Raw genomic sequence first — 17,012 nt, 5'->3', positions numbered from 1 at the left:
AAGCTTTATAGCCAGATTTTAGCTGTTAGTTTGGGTTGCTGGATTCTTAATTTTCTGACTGTATATCAAATATGCTCCTTTGAAATTTACACGAAATAAATTGGACTATTTATTTGCTTTCTTGAGTACGATGTATAGCTATAAAGTGGTATCTCAACAATAGTCAGGCTTACTTTTGTCTCGGCCTCCACCCCTTGAGTTAGTTGCTGCTAGTACTGAAAACAGTATTCAATACAGCATCCTGTGTTTCAAATCTAAAAAGCACGTTGTTTTCTCCGTTGTTGTCCTGTCATATGTCATTTCTTCCCACAGAATACTTTACATGAAGTAGATCTGAAGGTTCTGTACAGTCTTATCACGATCAAGCTGCTGTTCTTTCTATTTGCAGAACACCTCCAGTAACTTCATGTGAGTGTCTAGCTGCTTGCGCCTCAGCTGCTTCTGACAAAGAAAAGCCAGAAGAGAGGTAATCCGCATTTATTTTTTTTATTTTTTTCTAAACCACAACCCACCTCCCTCTGCTTGTTGTGCAGTAATTGCAGTGGACCGTTCCCTCAGTCTGCAACTCTTTTCTTTTTTTTTTTTTTTTTTTTGAGGAGATATTTTTTTCTCATTCACCTGTTGGTTAGAAGTTACGTTCTGCTGATCTTCTTCCACTCTCTCAGTTTTCACTCACTTGCTCCGTGCCGCGCTCGTTGGCCTTATCTCGGATGCTCACTCAATAGAATCACCAACTCGCTCATTCGTCCAGCATCTTTTCTTGCAATCTCGCACATCGGTATTTTCCCTCCCGCTTTCAGACGTTCACCCTCCCTGTAATTTCCTTACCTTTTGAGGGATTCAACACAACGCCGGCATTGGCCCCCGTGGAATGGCCGCCCTCCACCTCTTTAAGCCACAAATGGTATCTGAGTGAGCAGGAAGGCACCATGAAGAAGTCTGCCCCGTGACCTGCGACTAATGCTCTGTTTGCTTCAGAATAAAGAATTCCTTTTGAAAGCCCTCAGATGTTGCTGAGGAATATGCAAAGAGCCATTGCCAGGCCAGTTATGTTATTTTCATATCAATACAAGTCCTCACTTTCCGAATGCCGTTCTCCATGAGTGCATTCTTTCAAAACTCTGACTGTGAGAGCTTGCCAGTGCATTGTTGTATCGACAACTCTGAGCACAAACTTTTTTTCTTTTTTTTCTGCTTTCTGCTTTCTCATCCTACATTACGGGCGCTCTGCGCAAAGAATATGAAATATTTATCAGGGCATCGTGTGTTGAAGGCACAATTTCAACATAATAATGTTGCCTGCATTCCAGATAACGCTTTTCAGTGGTGGGCAAAACAGCCTTTCTGTGGAAACAGGAAAAAACAGATGAATTCATATTTTTACAAACCTGTGCAGAGCATTGAATGCAGGTTTTTTTTTTTTCGGCGGCACTGTTTTGCATCAAACCGATTTGAAAGTGCAGTTTCTAAGCTCAGAGATGTGACTTTTAAAAGCCGAAGTGCCGTAGAGGGAGATTTATATTGTGGCTGTATTTGTGTGCAAACCCACTTTAGAATCCCCCCATCACTTTTTAATTATCTCACCATAGTTGGTTGCGTGCTGTGTGGACCTGATGTGTGCCTGCATTTTCAGCTGTACAAAAACCTGCTACAAGCAGCACCACATCTCTTTGTATGTGTTCCTGCTCTCTCACTTGTCTGTCTAGACTGGGGATAGGGCAAAGGCAAGGGTGTTGCGGCCCAGCTTCTTTTGGTACTTTCACACATTTTCCAGCCTGGCCCGTTTCTGCTGTTTCAGGCTAGTGAATGAACGAACGAGCAAACCTTGGGCCCAGATTGAACTGTGCGGTAATCCTCTCCAAAGCTCCGCCAGCTCACTGATTGCCTTCATTTTTCAGTGTCACCAGCAGGAAAGCCAAAGCAGTGTACCCATGTGAGGCAGAGCACGAGTCTGAGCTCTCCTTCCAGGTCGGCGCAATATTCAACGCTGGTAAGTGTTATCGCGCACACCAGTCGCTCACTCAGAACCAGCCCTGGCATATTGGATTTGGAGGAAAACTGAACACACAATCTGATCTTGAGTTGAAGAGAGAGATGAGATGAAGAGAGGGAGCGCAGCGAAGGGTTGGGCAGGGGGACACAGATTTGCTCTTTGGTATCTCTTGGACGAGGCTCAACTGAGCTTTAATCACTCTCAGAGGAAATAAGTATTTTGTGGTTCCTTTTTTTTTTTGTTATGTTTTTTTGGTTTTTTTTTTGTCAAGCCCCCCTTTTTTTATAAGACACAGACTGTTTATCTTTTACTTTAGTCTTTACAAGGATACATATGGTGATGCCGTTGATAGTTCCCAAAATGGAGTGCATTTATTTGGTTCCTACGGTCTGGTACCATCTCATTATTTCCTGTCTTGTTACATGTACATCAGTACTTCGTGGTTATTTCTTGCTAAATCGAGTTTGATATAAGGTGGTGTGAATAAATATGAACTCCATATCTTAACAATTCACATAAATTCATTTCAGGGTCACATTTTCACAGATAAATGTATGTTTTACTGCTCATTTACTCATGATTGTCAGGTTATCCCTTTTGTTGGGTAGATGTTTTATTGCATAATGAATATGTCAACTTTTGAATAGCTTTAACATCCAGTTACATTGATTACATCCTCTAAAGCTCCTAAACTAGCTTTAAAGGAAGCGATTAGCATTGCCACTGGAATTGAAAAAGCGCAGTTTTCACTAATGAAACATTGAATGTGCATTTTGTATATTCAGCCACGCTATTGAGTTATTTCTAAATGCATCTGTACATTTGAACCTAAGCTCCACATAGCTTGTAGCTAATTAGAAGTAGAATTAATGAATAAATTTAGACGCCAGTATAAAAGTCATTATGCATCTACAGTATATTTAAACAGTACTTTTTTTTTGTCTAATTTTGAATTCCGAACTGAAAACTGTTGAATTGGAATTTGTGTAGAGCGATATTAGCACTCGTTCAAGCGATATTGTGGTTTCAATCCCTACATCAGGAGGCTGTTAGTTTAGGAGCTAAATTCAAAGCTTTTGCCTTGATTTCGGGTGATTTCCTGACTCCTGTTTATTCCCTTAAAAAAGATCGCTCCCTCCCCTTTCAATTTTCTGTATAATTACAAAACAAAATAGGCCAATCGCCAAGCCAGGCCGAAGCTGTAATTGCGAGAATTAGTTTTATTTATTTTTGAATGTTCTCAAGAGGGCGAAGACGTGCTGTCTGACACATCTGCTCTACTAAACGGCTCGAGTTTCATTTTGCCACTGAGATTTGGTTCCTCTGAAATTCTGAAAGGGACAAAAAGAAGAACCTAAAGCAGACTTCAGATGTGCAATTGAGATAAGAAAAGGTCACACTGCGCTTAAGTCTAACTGCTTAATCACTATAACCTCCATAAATCTTTACCCTCTTCACTCTTAACACATGCACTTGTACTCACTGGAGGCCTTGTGTCCTCTGTTTGTCCCCCACCCTTCTCCTCCCTGTGGTGTCGTCCCACCCCCCCACCCCCCGGCGACGCTGTGTCCTCCCCTGCAGTGACCCAGTCGAGAGAGCCGGGCTGGCTGGAGGGAGAGCTGGAGGGAAAGAGGGGCCTCATCCCTGAAAACTATGTGGAGATGCTGTAAAAACCAAATGGAAATATTTATGGACACTTTATTACCTTCACCAAGGGTGTTATGCAAAGATGTATGTGCCTCAACTCAATTCACAGCTCTTTGCATGGAGCGACAATGCCATACGTTATTGCTGGGAAACTATTCTAGATACGCAGTCCTATGCATTTTGGCCTGCAGGTAGACTTGTGCTGCTTCGGCATGTATGTTTCGTTGGTTGAATTTTCATATGTTCAAGTATTCACAGGAACGTCACCATTGTAATTGCAGAATGGGATTGCACTTCCGATGTTCTGCTGTATATGAAAGCCTTTTAATGCCCGAGTAGTAGCGGCACCAGAGAACGGGTGTCTGCCTGATGACTTACTCTCCTCTGCCCATTTATACATGGTATCCATGAGCACAAAGTGAAAGGGAGATCCTCAGATGCTGTAAGGTAGGACGTCAGCACTCAAGTCGCCGTAGCTTTTAATCCTCTTTACAAATTAGTTTGATCATATCAGAGATGCCTGTGTGCCTTAACCACCAAAACACCCAGCGTTGAACGTACATATGAAAATGAGTTGGAGTGTGGCCGCTTTCGCCGATAATGTTTTTGTTTTTTTTTCCTTCAGCAATTTTAAGAATATCTACATATTGTAATGAGGCACATTGTTACTGTAATTTTATTTAATTTAATTGGCACATTGATTTTTTTTTTTCTTTAATTTTGAATACACTCTGTACTGTTTTAGTTGTTGGTGCACTCCTTTACAGAAACGCAAAGAAAAGCCTCTCTGGAGCCCCGCTATGTTAAACACGAACATCAGACAGTGCCAACAGAGGTGAATGTCACTAGATTTTATCAAAGTAAAGGTTTTTTTTTTTGTTTTTTTTTCCTGTCAAATAATCTCTTTGTTTGTTTCTCCAAGTTTGTTTTTACGTTGCTCTGGTTCTTTTGAGCAGAAAAACGATACACTCCAAGGACGCAGGACTTCGCAGTACCTCATGTATTTTAAATATTCTCATCAAATTAAAAAGAATTCTCGTCTAAATGTTATAAGCTATGACAAAGTACATCAACTCTGTTAAGTGACTGGTTTTAATTTAGCATTTTTCTTTTTCTTTTTTTTTCAGATTGGTTTTTAACATGTATGCACCCACATGACCTATCATCACTAATTTGTTGTTCAAAAGGTTGATTTGTTTTGGTTCAGCAGATTGCATTTTCCGCTGTGGTGATAATTTAATACAATGATTCATGATGTTCTTAAAAAGCCTCAACTTATGTCTCTTTTTACCTTGGGGTATCCTGTTCTTGAATGAATAAAGATTTTATTTAAATTTTTTTTGTTCAAAATGTCGCCTCTAATTTTATACGAGCGTGAAAAACGACTATCGAAGATGACCCTGCAACTCTTGGGCAATTCGGCAGATTCATTCCAAGGTTTCTCACCTCAACATTTCAGTGATGACACGCATCTCATCTGGACTTTTGTCCAATTCAGACACCCAAGAAAACAGGGGAATGACTCACTTAAACTGGCCCCAGAATGAAAACTGGCACATTTAAGATATTTTCAAAACCTAATAAAACAGGCAATTGAAAAGAAAAATCAAATAGTCCTTTACTATAGTGCATTAAGATTAGAATTTTCTTAGATTTTTTTTTTTTTATCAAATAAGGTATTTTCCAACATGCAAGCTTGAGTACGACCTTTTAACCTTATGTATGTTCTATACTGCAGCCTTTATTTAATGTTTACATGCTGGCAAAAATGTGTCTTATCCGTCACCAAATAATGTCAGCTGTTAGAAAATGTACATGTAGGGGGAGCTAGCAACATAGTTATATAGGGTTAATATTTTCACTTATAGAAATTTCCACAGTTGTTCATTAATTCATTTATTTATTTTCAAAAATAAAATTATTTTCTAAAAATATTTTCCTAGATGTAAATGAAGAAGATTTTAATTAGATATGTGTCTGAGACTATGTAGCGAAACAAGCACCTAATGCTTTCTTTTTTCTTCTTCTTCTTTCACCTGTGCGATGAAGGACACGCTAAAGATGTCAAAGTGTTTTGACTTTAAAGTGAAGTTGATGTACCTTTTCTGATGACTTGTTAACCACGACACCTGGAGCGTCGCCGCTGAGTCTGAGCGGAAAGTGACCGGAGAAATGTGGATTCACCGACACATTGATTCATGTAGTGTAATGTAAGCCCTCGTCTTTATATTGACCTGCACTGGTCTCACCGGCTGAAAGCTACATCCAAAATAACTTTCCATAAGAGGATTAAAAATAGATGCTAATCTTTCAGAGAGGAAACATGTTAATCCACGCCCTCCATGATACATTAATATCTCAGCTTCACACGTGTTAATTATTTGACCATATCTGTATAATTAGCTCACCAAATGGCCTCCAAGCCCAGTGCTTTGACCTTTTCTTACATAATTACCAGCAGTCAACCACCAGTATTATATACTGACCTCCACTAAGTGGGCTGATTTAGGTGTGTAAACACACACAGGCTTTTTTCAGGGACAGGAATTACAGTGGCTGCGGTTTTTGGTGCGACCCACGTCCAACAGTTCCCTAAAGAAACTACAGAAATGATAACATAATGAAATGAGGCAGAGCTAATGAGATGGGCAAAATATTCCGCCACCACCGCCCACCCCCGGGGCCCTTCATCATCTTCCCTCTGCCAGAATACTGCTGAATCATAAAGACATTCACCCTGCCTGCCTCTCACTCTGCTTTGGACTGTCTCTCAGAAAGCTTGCCATGTTGCTCTGTCTGCCTTCGTTTCTCGCTTTTTCTCTGCCTACCTGTCTGTCTCTCAGTAGTAGAGTCTGCACTCTGTCTCTCCTCCATGTCTTCTTCTCCTGTGTTCCTCACTTTTCTTCTGCTTGAGTGCGCATTTTAACATGAAATCAGTTCATTCATTTTTTTTTTTCTCTGTGGGTTTGACAAAAATTAACTGTTATGGTAATTTCGGTGGATCAGTCCCACGTTTTAAGGCCTTTGGAATCCTAGCATATCACTTGAAGTTGGCACACCTGCTGTGTTTTCTGCACCTCTGCATGCATTATTTATGAATAGACATTAGCCCGCACATCGGTGTTGCAGCTTTGTTTTAGGCTAGATATTAGTGTTTGAGTGAGAATCCATGTAGACATATTCATTTCTCACTTTCCAGTCCTGGCTGTGGGCCAGCTGTCCTTTGCCTTATGTGACGCAGTGTCCTTCAGCCTGAAAACACACACCACTGAGTGACTCAGCTCCGATCAAAGCTCCAGAGCAGTTTACCTGCGAGTGTGAGAAAATGACACAACCGGGCGCCACCAGTGTGTCTGAATTCCCCAAACATGCACATTACCGACTTAATACTTTCTGGTGTCTTTATTTGGTTCCTTCAGAGAGCAAAGCTCAAGTACAATCATGCTAAGACTTGATGTATTATTGAGGCGAAAAACTCAGTGGGAATTGAGTGAAAAGTGAATTTCATACTTAAAAGAGAGAGCATAGAGGGGTAGGAAAAAAATCGGCTCAGAAAGTGGGCCACAGAAGCTGCCATGTGCGCGGGTGCAGCCGTGAAATCAGCCTGATCCAATAGATTCTGTTTATCTGGCACCACTACAAGTGAAAGCAATTGGAAATCTGGGGGGGATTTGGAGAGGGCTGTGATTCAGGGAAGGGGGAGGGGGGGGGGGAGCAAAAAAGTAATACTGTCTGCTCTACAGTCTGGCAAAGCAGGCGTTTGTTCAGATCAGCCTCTAACAAGGTTAATGGTGATTTTTCACCACAGGCATCATTTCACTGTAAAAGTCTCATGCATCGCTTTCCCATTCTTTTCTTCTCCTAATCCCCTTCTCCTTGCGACTTCTGTACCTGCTGTACTCTTTGTCACTTCTGCTTTTCCGTGCACCACTGCGTTTTTTTTATTTCTTTATTTTTGGGTCATTATTATCTCCAGCCACCAAATGCAGCCGTTCATAACCAATCCACATTAACACAGTTTGTTTCTCTAGTTTCTGTCCCATGTTCTAAATCTAAGTTGATTTACACAACACACAAACAGATTACATCACATCAAATGATCAGTTTAACGATTTTATTAGAATCTTGCAATAGTTTTGCAAACACAAGTATGGCAATATCTGCATCAGGATATACAGCAGTGACTGGTTTTAAAAAAATGTCTGATTAGTTTGGCGAAAGAGGTTTACTGTATATTTGTTAGGAAAGATTCTACTGAGTAAAAATTCATTTTTGGGACTGGAAACAAAAAAAATTGTATATATAAATAATTAATGCACTGCCATGGCTGTGGAGATATGGCTTAGTCTCTCTTCACCCGATTCACGACTGTTAAAAGTAAATGGCAATGACATGACTCCACCCACACACACACACACACACACACAGTGTCAGAAACAGCAGTTTGACAAATTCTGAGACAACCGTGCCGAAAAGGAGAGTAAATTTAGCAGAAGACAGCTCTGAAGATAACATAGCTCCCTAGACAATGGGACAAGTCCCATTTTATATGTGGCAGTTGTTGGTGATTGATGACCATTAAATAAACCCTACATTAATCTTGTTCCTCAGAAGAATTGTTTTGACAGTTTGGGAAATACTCGCATCCACTTTTTGCTGAAAGTTAGATGAGAATGTCGATACCAGTAACAGGTCCGCCTGTTAACAGAGACCTGCAGTGATTTAGAATTTAATTTCTCTGCTCGGCATTACATTACACACAATGCAGCTTGAGTTTAGAATGTTTGGTCATCTCGGCTGTGGATTAAAACTAAGGTGAGGTGAGTGAGCTGCAGAGAGCTGGTAAGCTTCCTTCTGTCCAACACTAAGAGCGTATCTTTGTGCCCAGTTCAATACTTTGCTATCGCACACCAATCTTCTTACAGTGTTTTAGTACCATTCGGCCTGCTTCAAGTCAACATTTTAAAATTGTATCCAATCTTTAATGAAGTAAAGATTAAACCTGACTCTATAAACACAACAAACCCAAGAATCAACATGCTTACCCACGATGTGGTATGTTATATTAAGCTAAATCAATGCTTGCAGAACATTTTTCAGGTTCCCATAATGTGCTATATGGGTCCAGTACAAGTAGGATCCTTTGTCAGGTTCTGTGTATTTGCCATGTAGATGTTGAGAACACAGGAATTAATTCCACCTCTCTACCTCTCTATACTTTTTTTATTTCCAAACTTCAGTCCCAAATATTACAGCCATAAGTGATACTAAGGTCATTTAGAGGTCTGAGCAGCTCTAAGCTGTTGCGGTCTGAAAGAGATTTATTTCTTTTTTCTTCTAACAGGTTGTTGAATGAGACTTACTGTGAATGTGAATTACTGAGTAGTCTGGGTCTTACCTGCAGTACACGGTGGTCAGACTCCTCTCAGTTAGCGAGCTAAGCTAAAAGTTGCTCCAAACAAGGTCAGGTCAAAGCTAAGCTTAACTCACTTTAAAACTATTCAAACCTCATTAACCTATAGCAGTTCAAGCGAACGCTACATTGAAATTTTTTACACAACTTCACTTTAGCCTCAGATAAGCAATCACCTCTGCACCATATTTTCAACATGGATGTTCTTCGGTTGATTGAGAAACAAAGTTACCATCTGATGTAAAAGGGAAGTGGTGTTAAAATTCCCAAACTTTGCTTGAACTATAAGTTTAAATAGGGGTTTGAGCAGGTTTCCCTTTTCTCGTTTTGAGCAACTGCTAGCGTTGCTCACCATTCAGAATTCCTCCCTGATTCTCCCAACTGAGAGTGCTCTGACTGTTTTCTACTGCTGAAAGAACCCACATAGAAACAAAGAAAAGGAAGAAGAAGAAATGTCTCTAATAGCCATCTTTTGGTTGTAATTACATGTTTGTTGTTGTGACTTCACATTTAATGGAACCAATCCTCTCATCCAACTTTCAGTTATGCAGAGAATAAGTGTATTTCAAACTATTTCAAAAGACCTGTGCCCAGAAAAAAAAAAAAAAAAGGAAAAAAATCCAAGGGCAGAAAGGTTGTAAGAGGTTTTGATAAGATTATTACATAACCCCGCTTTGAGTCTTAATTATTTTCTTTTGTGGCTGAACCTTGTTTTGGCAGTTAGTGCAAAAGACAGTCACAAGATGTCAAGATTTCATGTTGTTTTGTGTGTGCACAAATCTGTATTTTAAGACTAGGAACTCAAGAACTTTCTTTCATGTATACGAGTTTCAATAGTTTGTGACTTCTTGATTTTTATTGTGGTGCTTATCAACAATACCGCCATGAGTTAGGAAATCATTTCAACAGCAACAAGGATCCATCACTTAATACATTTTGTTACAAAATAAGAAATTCTTTTTGATTCTTTTTTTTTCTTTTTCTTTGAGTCAAGTGAACAATGATGCAAAAAGTAAAAAAAAGAAGAAAGAAAGCAAAATAAAATAACTTTACTTAATAAGAAGATAATAAATGATCTCTCTCTAACATTCAGGTAGTAAGTTTCATAAGTCTCTCACTATTTATGATACATTCATTTCTCTATTTGGCCCTTTTTGGTGCCAACCCTTACTGTAGATTCTTCTCTGTGACGCAAAACACAGAACATGGCGAGTGGGAAACACATTGTTTTTTTTTCTCCAATATTTCAACAAGATGGTTAAAGTAGAAATGTTTTATACTATACTCAACATAAAGACTTGCTGTATTATTTACAATATATACTGTAAAATTGTAAATCAGGTGAGATAAAAAGGCACAAGTTTCCCTTTTTTTTTTAAATACAATGTAAACATCTCGTCAAAAAGCATGCAATAACAATTCATTTTACAAAAAAGATATCATTTTTAGACAAAGTACTTAAATATTGTTTTCCAGCAAAATATAATTCTCTCAAAAATACTTTCCCATTCATCCTATGAACCACTGACAGTGACAGTTTTTTATTCCTTAAAAAGGGGAAAAAAAAAAGGGGGGCAAAATAAAAAGTGAGAGATTAGCAAAAGGGCACAACAAAGATGGAAAAAATTACATAGAACGAGGCCTTTCTGATCAGGTGTTGTCCGAAATTATTGCGGCGGGGAACATTATTGTTGGGTAACTTCAAAATACTTTTAGATTTAGATTTTTTACAACATAGTAGAAGAGTGCCAATGCTGCCAAAAGAGCTGTTTAACATTTGGGCCTATATAAGCTAACGTATTACTGAGAAAAGGCCCACACATCCATCTGATATTTTTCTTTCCAAATTTATTAAAAGGAAAAAATAAATTTGGGGAGGGGGGGTAAAAACCTGTTTTTTACACTCCCAATATTGACAACCCTTTCTTAAGAAGAAGTAAAGGTTCCCCATTTCCAATCCCCATCACCTGTCTACTTATTTAAGTACACTATGAATGACACTGTGAGTCCAGCACCACCTATCCCTCCTATCCCACCTGTCTTCAAACAATTACCACCACGGAGGAGAGCTCATAGTGCGGCACAGCAGCGTTATTAAAAGAGCTCAGGCCACAAATATAGTTCACTAGCACCCTGCTGTGCTACTGATGTCATGTTGTCTAACTTTAGGCTGGGTGACCATGCAGAAAGTGTCCCCCCCCCCCATTATCACAGTTGCTTAAAGAAGCAGACAATCCTGCTAGCTGCACTAATGCCTCATTTCACATTGTATCTCCTCTGTGCAAATCTAAATGTGGAAACAGGATATGGCTAAACCTACAACATATATGCATATAATATCCACGTTGAAAAAGCAGATAGACTATTCACATGCTTGCCAGGAAAAAAAAAAAGATATCTAGATTCACACACACAAACCAAAGTCATACTCACTTCATACACACATGTAAATACACACTTACAGGGCACAATAACTGAACAATGACCGCATCTCCTCACACATTCATTTTCTTCCCCAGCGACTCTATCGCTATTCAGTAGCATCACAGTAGTGTTCCACAACCATCCAGAGACCAGCGGGGTGTGAGACAAGTTAATGGTCCAGAAGACAGGGCCTGCCATACTGAAAAATAGTAGAACTTGGCCCAAAATAAGACCAAAGAAATAAACTACATCAGGAAAGGTGATCATACCAACACAAAACTCTGTTCTTCATCAAGCACTCATGTACCTTAAAACATCTTCTGTACAACAGCTGAATAGAATGTGTCTAAGAAGTTGTTAATACCTGTACATTGCCTGGTATTAATGCGTTAGCTGTAAGCACTGTAGAGTAACGCTCCATTTTGGATAATATCAACTTTACAGAGTATGTGTGTTTAAATTTGTGTCCATATATCGTACTGTATGGACTGTCTACGAGTTACTGTACATGTTATGTCTTGCCTGGCTTTATAGAAATGAAGCACCTTAATGTAAAATGACTGGCTTGTCAAAAACTAAACCTTTGCAACACACATTTATAAAATGCTTTTTTTATTATTATTTCTGGGAAGAGTAGATAAGTGTTGGTTCACAAAGGGCTGGTTTTGCTTCATTGTGAGTAAAAACAGACATCTGGACAGCTGCTCTGGCGATAACACAAATGACAGCTATTACTATGGACACACCTCAGTCAAATCCATCGCCAGCCGACTGTTTCTGAAATTGTTTCCTTAAATGCATTTTTCCATCCTGTAGCACTTCTGACCTTTTTTGCAGAAAGGTAAAATCTTGCTTCAATATAATCTTAATTCTAAACCATAATATCTCTAAAATAGTGACTCTATGACATGGGAGTTTTGTGTGCAAGCTTCCTTTTACACTGAAGAGACATATTCATTTCAAAACAGCTTAAGCTTTTCACTTTTGCATATTAGTTTTGATTGTTTTTACTACACATTTTCAAACTTTAACAAACTCAGTATGTAAATGTGAATGATGGCTGTTATGATACAGATTGAGATTAAAACTTGGACTTGTTAGATTGTATGTATTTTATTTAGCTTATGATAATGCTTGTATAGCCCTTGGGATATCTTTAAATAGACCTTATGCCATACAGTTACATTTCTGTCTCTCCTCGTGAAGTCCTTTGCCATGTAGTCTTGATGCTACACTACAAAGCTAATCTTAGTACTGGCAAATTTTTTCCTACTGCTGTTATTTGTGAAAGACTGCATAAGCTGGAGTTAATATTTGCAAAAATCTCTTCTCTAGATTTGTGAGAGAATCTCATTTTAGTGTGTGTGGGGTGCATCTGTATGTTCCTGTGAAGGCATGTGGACAGAATTGTATCAATTTCCCTCTACTCTTGTTGTGTAATGGATGTATCTAATGCATTCTAAGAAATGTATGGCTTTATCTCCATAGAAAATACTGTTATTGTCTTTGGGGCAGGGGTGCATGGGCGTACTTCAGGATGCTGAGTCATATTTGTCCTTCTCATTGTGTCGTGCCGCAAACTTTTCACAGCTCGGAAACGCATACGATCATTGCAGGGTCGAATCCTTCCCCCCTTTTCACTTCTGTCACCACATCACTTAACTTAATCAAGACGGGGACACTGGCATACTGGACGACGGGGTGTGGACCAACACAGGTCGAGCCTTCATTGCACATTTTCACTTCCTTGAACTTCTTTCTCCTCTTGTCCAGTTCTTAATGTCGTTTCTGTTCCAGCTGTGTAGCAAGTCACTTCTTGTGGAAGTAGATTGTGTGAGTGAGGCCTGACTCCACCTTTGGTATCTGGTCACTGATGATCTCCACCAACATTTCGGGGAACTCCACCTTTAGTGCTTGGGACTCACGAAAAGTGTAGAAACAGAAGTCCAGCAAGTTCCCAACCAGCTGTAAATCACAAAGATGTTCATTAATAAGAAACATTCTGTATTTGTAACATTTGTTTATTATCTATATGTTCTTCTACATTTAATTAAGCTTGTCTGCATCATTAGTATTTTCAGCTCTATATGCTCACCACTTGGGGGCACCACTGATATTTTTTCTTTTGTTTTCTGCAGTCTTTAAGAAAAAAGGTCATTCATGCAACACTAACCTCATTCAGGGTCATTAAGTGTCAAAGAATTCTATCAACTTATCTCTTTGACCTTTTACTTTCTGATTCTCACCTCCGTCATGCGTCATTTTCCCCATGCACTCATTGACCCAATGCATAGCAAAAAAAAAAAAACAGTGATTTAGCACATTCCCCACAGTGACCACTCTGTGCTCTGATCCAATAAACCGAAAGCTGGTATTGATCCCCTTCTGTTCCATTCACCAGTGCAGCCTGGTCACTGCCACGTCCAAAATAACCCCCCTCCCCCAGGGAGAAAGTGGGATGCAATAATCCTTATTCCAAACCACACAGCTCCATTGAACCACTAAGTAAAGCTTTAACCAAAACCACTATGCTGCCATTTTACTCACTCAACATTTCCTGGGAGATCAGAGCCCCAAAGTGCCGGTGGACACTTCACTCCGAGAGTGAAGGCATGACATACACGTGAGGCTGCCAAGGGAAGCCTGTGCAGATCTGTTTGCAAGTGGCACATGAGAGGCACACGGGCCAAGGATACTTACATCATGCATGGCATCCAGCAGCTTGGTGAGCTGGAAGAAGCGCTGCCAGGTTTGGCCGGAGTTGTTGGTTGCTTTTCCCACTGAACGTCGAAGCTCCTTGATGTAATTAACCCTCATCTCCTCGAACGCCGCCTGATTCTTCAGACCCTCTTTGGGAACTGGAAAATAGACAAATCCCTCTGTCATCATCTGGATTTAGAGACAACACTTATATAGCTCTACAGAATATTCGCAAAAACAATAATAATATTGATAATATATAAGATCATTATCACATAATATTCATGTTATTTCTTTATTCATTAATTCATTTATATATACATTTATTTATTAAGAAAATGGGATAGCAATGGACATTTTATTTTTTGTTATTTTCCAAATTTTGATGTGATTTAGCTTGAAGACTGTTCCTATAATGAACACTGAGTTGGCCGTATTAGAGTTTGAGTGTATTAGAAAATAATACAATACGCAAAACATCAGCTATGCATTTATGGCAACATATTATCAGTTAAACATCCTTAAATGTTTTAAAATATCGCAAAGTTTTCATTGTCAAAAAATCATAAAAAACATCTCATACTGTGGCAGTATGCTTCTTTAATGACAATTTTTTCCAGAAAATGCCATTAAATTAAATTATATGTCATTTGCACCGAGATGGCAAATGATATTGCAGAAAAAATAATCAAACAATTATTAATCATACAGTAAATCATTAAATCAAATATAGTATTGACTGTATGTTTTTGGGTAAGTATTGATGATGTTATCAGGTTAGTTAGTCGCTACTTTAATAATAATAAATCAGATATCCAAAAATAATTTCATTTATCATTTTCGTTGGAAAAATGGCAAATCCATAGTGCAATGTTTTCTATTTACCTGATATTCACTTGAAAATGACATGTGAGTAAGACACTCCGAAAAGGGTAAAGTGTCAGACATTTAGAGAAGAGTCTGCAGAGCTGCTCTGTAGACAACAACTTATTCTCAGCTGCTCAAGAGCCCCCAAAAATGCCACAAGGGAAACACTCATCGCTCAAAATTTCATTGAGTTGTCAGTAACTTGGAGTAAGCTTGTTGCCTTCCAAAAAAAGTCTGGCAAACACTCATTTAACATGATTTGCAGTAAGTGGGCCAAGAAATGCACAACCACCAGTGTGCTCCTTTAATGCAGAAATGTGTAACCATGTAAAGGGTAATTAGAGGTGCTCGTTGAATTATGCTTCAACTCCCACACAGTAGCCTTTTTTGGACATTCTATCAGTACTGACAATCAAGCCTATTTAACAGCTCACTACTACCACTTGTACCATTTCAAGTGGGAATTCATATTCATTTGTGGCCACTGATTCATGAGAGACGATTGGTGAATGGAAAGAAGCTGATTAAAACTTCTCAACAACAGTGACTGCTAAAAAGAACACTAATGTGAATTAAAGGGTTTAATAATCTTGTCAACCAAGCCTCATTGATCATGCACTTTGTTCGGTGAGCAGAGCGATTAAATAAGTACGAGCTTAATTCACACTGTGGTTATTTGCACTGTGGCACCAGTGCACTCGCTGTTAAAAGAAAGTGTGATGGAAACTCAGACAACTGTGAAGAATAAGATCCCGTAACTATATCATGAGGATGCATCGAAATGTCTACAGTATCTTGTGCAAGAGAACAAAGTCAAAGCTATGGAAGTCTGCCAAACATCTTTAACACTGCTGCCGGTAGCCAAATGAATAAAGACCTTGCTTCTCAGCAGGCACGCCTTCACCTGAACTTCAAGCAAGACTAATAGGTGACGATGAGTATTTGTACACCATTTTGGTACCTGCAATATGCATGCAATTCCTGCATCACTGTAATGAGGTATGTCAGTTTGTAAGCTATCAGAAGCTGTTTCATCTATTAAAAGCTGCAAGGAATGGTGTTTTTTTAATTATTCATTTAACCTGATTTAGCAATGTTTTGGTCTTTAAAGTGTCAGTAAATTCTTAGATTAGTGAGGCTAGAACAATATCATCCTGGGTATTTCTCTAAATAACTGACTAAACTGATAACTCATTGACATTTAATGTCACTTGTTTATTTCTTTTGGCAAACTATGTAATGTATACACCACATGCAATACTTAAATATAAAAAATGCACACGGTTTGAGGTTGTAATTTAAGGAATAATTTTGTGTTAATTTACAACTGCAGCTTTGATATACATCAGAATGAGCCACCTCTGAAAAATAGCCAGTCTGTCACAGATGTCAAACAATCTTCCAATCACAGAGAGATAATGACACTGACCTTTGACACAATTTTAATCTGCACTCACAGAAGAATCTGACATGACAAAACATGTCAAGAGGGGGCCATGGTGTTTGTGATTTATGAATTGAACATTTAGGGGTTTTAGAATCCCTCAAACTTATTTTTTGCAAAAGAAAGTACAATCATCGGCACTACTACTTGAAAAGACCAACATCACCTCCTTCACACATTAAATGAGCTTATTTTCTGCTGTGCTTTTGAGTAGCCTGACTGTCTCAGATAAACATAAACCATTTGTAAGAATCCTACCAAAAACTAGCAACTGACAGGACCTGTTTGAATTCTGCAGCATTGACAGCCATAGGCAAAAAGCCTGTGTCTTGTCAGTTAGGATTGCAGGTCTTTGAGAACACATCATTGTAGGTCACTAACTCAGTGGATGCATGTTTGTTTGTGTTTGGCTGCCTTGCTCTCCTCCTCTCTTTCTGTCTCCTTCTATGTAATCCTTTTCATCGTACTTTGATGCACAAACACCTCTGGGCCTAACATACATGAAGCTAAGGAAAGCAGAAATA

At 38.9% G+C, this 17,012-nt stretch overlaps 2 protein-coding genes across 4 annotated transcripts in view; one reads left to right on the top strand and one right to left on the bottom strand.

Moving 5' to 3' along the window:
- arhgap10 (Rho GTPase activating protein 10) overlaps positions 1–4,907 on the top strand; it is a 41,046-nt gene extending 36,139 nt beyond the window's left edge. For 2 of the 3 annotated variants that reach the window (XM_072384894.1, XM_072384893.1), the window contains exons 21-23: positions 389–466; positions 1,899–1,990; positions 3,575–4,907. In XM_072384894.1, the coding sequence (XP_072240995.1) occupies positions 389–466; positions 1,899–1,990; positions 3,575–3,663 (259 nt within the window). In that variant the 3' untranslated portion in view covers positions 3,664–4,907. The remainder of the gene's footprint in view (positions 1–388; positions 467–1,898; positions 1,991–3,574) is intronic. The other variant, XM_072384895.1, reaches the window with a different exon arrangement.
- Positions 4,908–9,887: 4,980 nt separating this feature from the next.
- The window catches only part of nr3c2 (nuclear receptor subfamily 3, group C, member 2), a 75,151-nt gene continuing 68,026 nt past the window's right edge, over positions 9,888–17,012 (bottom strand). The window contains exons 8-9 of the mRNA XM_072384892.1: positions 14,178–14,335; positions 9,888–13,442 (exon numbers count right to left, since the gene is read on the bottom strand). Coding sequence (XP_072240993.1) covers positions 13,287–13,442; positions 14,178–14,335 — 314 coding nt within the window. The 3' untranslated portion in view covers positions 9,888–13,286. The remainder of the gene's footprint in view (positions 13,443–14,177; positions 14,336–17,012) is intronic.

Source organism: Leuresthes tenuis, unplaced genomic scaffold (genome assembly GCF_036924035.1).
Source record: "Leuresthes tenuis unplaced genomic scaffold, fLeuTen1.0.hap1 SCAF_4, whole genome shotgun sequence".
NCBI classification, from domain to species: domain Eukaryota; kingdom Metazoa; phylum Chordata; class Actinopteri; order Atheriniformes; family Atherinopsidae; genus Leuresthes; species Leuresthes tenuis.
This window is presented reverse-complemented; position numbering and strand designations above follow the sequence as displayed.